The sequence below is a fragment of the Athene cunicularia genome, unplaced genomic scaffold (genome assembly GCF_003259725.1).
Source record: "Athene cunicularia isolate RWA unplaced genomic scaffold, athCun1 SCF_82, whole genome shotgun sequence".
In the NCBI taxonomy this organism is placed as follows: domain Eukaryota; kingdom Metazoa; phylum Chordata; class Aves; order Strigiformes; family Strigidae; genus Athene; species Athene cunicularia.
Genome location: NW_020799515.1, coordinates 7,716 through 10,113, shown reverse-complemented (window position 1 = coordinate 10,113; position 2,398 = coordinate 7,716). Strand labels below are relative to the sequence as shown.

Genomic DNA, 2,398 nt, shown 5'->3' with positions numbered 1-2,398 from the left:
CCCCAGCAGACCTGTGCCCCAGACCCTGCCCCAGCTCCGCTGTCCTTCTCTGGCCACGCTCGAGTCATTCACTATTTATATACCATATTCACACTCAGGCAAGGCAGCTGCCTTTCCAGGAGGAATATTCCTGGGAATAAGGCAAAAAAATAAGAGCAGAATATCATGAGGTTGCTCTAATCAAAAAAGCAAAGACACTAGTGCTGTTGTCCAGACCTTCAACACCCACTGAGCGAACAACAGATCATTCACGCGCACCCTCCCTTTTCGCTGATGAAACTACGAGTGAAACCTCGGTCCAACGGGTCTTTTCCTTCCGACAGCCGGACGGGCAGCGAAGCCAAGGGCGAAGCGGAGGAGCCGACGGCTGCTCGCTCATCCTCAGCATGGAGACACGGGTTTTAGACAAGTCATGTCTCACGCTGGGAACGGTTCCTGCGATTGAGATTTCTGCGTTTGATGTCAGGCTTTGAACGCGCCTGGTTCCTGCAGGGCACACACGATCATTAACTCTTCTAGAGCGGTTTCGGGGCTGATGGCTCGTGAGCGCCGTGTTTTGTTCACACGCAGGCACCCCCACGGCCTGGCCACACCGGGCAGCCCTTTCCACGGTCCCACCAAAACCACCCCTCCCTGTTCCTGGGGGTGTTAAACACGTGGCACCGGCCCAGCCCCGGCAAGGCACCCACCGCAACCAGCACTGACAACCCCGTTGGCCACTTGCCGTCCCAACAAGGGGAACTCCTCGCCCGCACAACCAGGTCACCCCTCACCTGCTTTCCAGACACCCACGCCGCTCTGCCAGCGCCGGCACTGCCAGGTCCCAGCCCGGAAAAACCTTTTCCTCGGCAGGGAGCCGGCGGAGAGGCACCCCAGGGTGGTGGCACCGTGGGTTTGTCCCCGCGGGATTCCTCCCCGCTCCCTCGCCCGCGCTCCTCCTGATGACCAGGTAAAAGCAGGTTGTGACACTGGCTTCACTGTCACCACTGAGGTCCCCGCTCGGCTGCGCTGAGGCAGGTCCCCTGCCTGACTCCCAAATGGGTCAGAAAGCTCGTTTCTTGCTAATTGCCCACCCCATACCACGCACCCAGTCTCCTGGATGCAGGAGGGCACCGAGCTGAGGTGTGGGGGGACAAGCCCACCGTGCTCAGCCACAGGTGCTGCCAGAATGACACAGTGTGATGCGCTGAGTTCTGCAGAAGAACAACATCTGGGAAACAACAGCCTGGAGGCGAGGGGCAGCTCCTCTCCCCGGTCTGCTCCGTCCAAAGGCTCCTGGATTGAGGAGCCAGCCCCTGCAGCTGCTCCCCATTGCTCTCATCTGCTTTCTGTACATGTGGAAAGGGGGGGAGCTGACCCACACCTGAGACTTCCAAGTATTTTCACAATTAATAAATCAAACTGATTGCAAAGTTCTACTCTAGCACCAGCCAGGAGGTTTGAGGATTAAAAACACCCTCAAAAAAACATAAAGCAGCACCTGAGACTGTGGAAACTTTGGTTAAGAAGTGCTGTAAAGTGGGAAAAAAAAAAAAGGTGAGCAGGGAGGCTGAGCTGTGGGACCACCGCACTGGCAGCGCTTGCCCCAGGCCTCGTCCACAACACACACGGAGCCGTTATCTCCTCGCTGTGTCCCAACACGCTCCTGCGCTCGAGAGCTCGTTTGACAGTTCCCAGCGCCCGTCTCACGAGCTGCGCTCGCCACAGCACAGCCCAGAGCCCTCCTCTGAGGAGACTCTGCCTCGCAGTCCTGCGTGGCCTTTGCTTGGGAGGCTCAGCCCCGCATCAGCCCCCCCGGCAGAACCGCACCAGGAGCCGCCGCCGCTGCCCGACCGCATCCTCCCCAGTGCAATAACCGGAGGCAGGTGCCGGAGTTTGGACCCCGGGGACACTCGGCTGTGGCTCTGCAGAGAGAAGAGGAGGTGAAACGCCTGTGCTGGACCCTGCAGCTCCATGGGGCAGCGGCGGAGCGAGACGAGGCTTTGAGCCACAGAATCACAGAACCATCATTCAGGTTGGAAAAGCCCCTCAGGATCATCAAGTTATTTGTGTTCAGTTCTGGGCCCCTCACCCCAAAAAGGCCATTGAATGACTCGAGCGTGGCCAGAGAAGGGCAACGGAGCTGGGGCAGGGTCTGGAGCACAAGTCTGCTGGGGAGCGGCTGGGGGAACTGGGGGGGTTCAGTCTGGAGAAGAGGAGGCTGAGGGGAGACCTCCTGGCCCTCGGCAACTCCCTGCCAGGAGGGGGCAGAGAGGGGGGATGAGTCTCTGGAGCCAAGGAGCCAGCGCCAGGCCCCGAGGGAATGGCCTCAAGCTGCCCAGGGCAGGGTCAGGCTGGCTCTGAGGAAGGATTTCTGTGCAGAAGGGGCTGTTGGGCGTTGGAATGGGCTGCCCAGGGC

General features: G+C 59.7%; 1 protein-coding gene across 1 annotated transcript in view; it reads left to right on the top strand.

The window, feature by feature from the left end:
- Positions 1 to 273: 273 nt before the first annotated feature.
- The window catches only part of LETMD1 (LETM1 domain containing 1), a 9,786-nt gene continuing 7,661 nt past the window's right edge, over positions 274 to 2,398 (top strand). The window contains exon 1 of the mRNA XM_026867582.1: positions 274 to 384. Within this exon, the coding sequence (XP_026723383.1) occupies positions 274 to 384 (111 nt within the window). The remainder of the gene's footprint in view (positions 385 to 2,398) is intronic.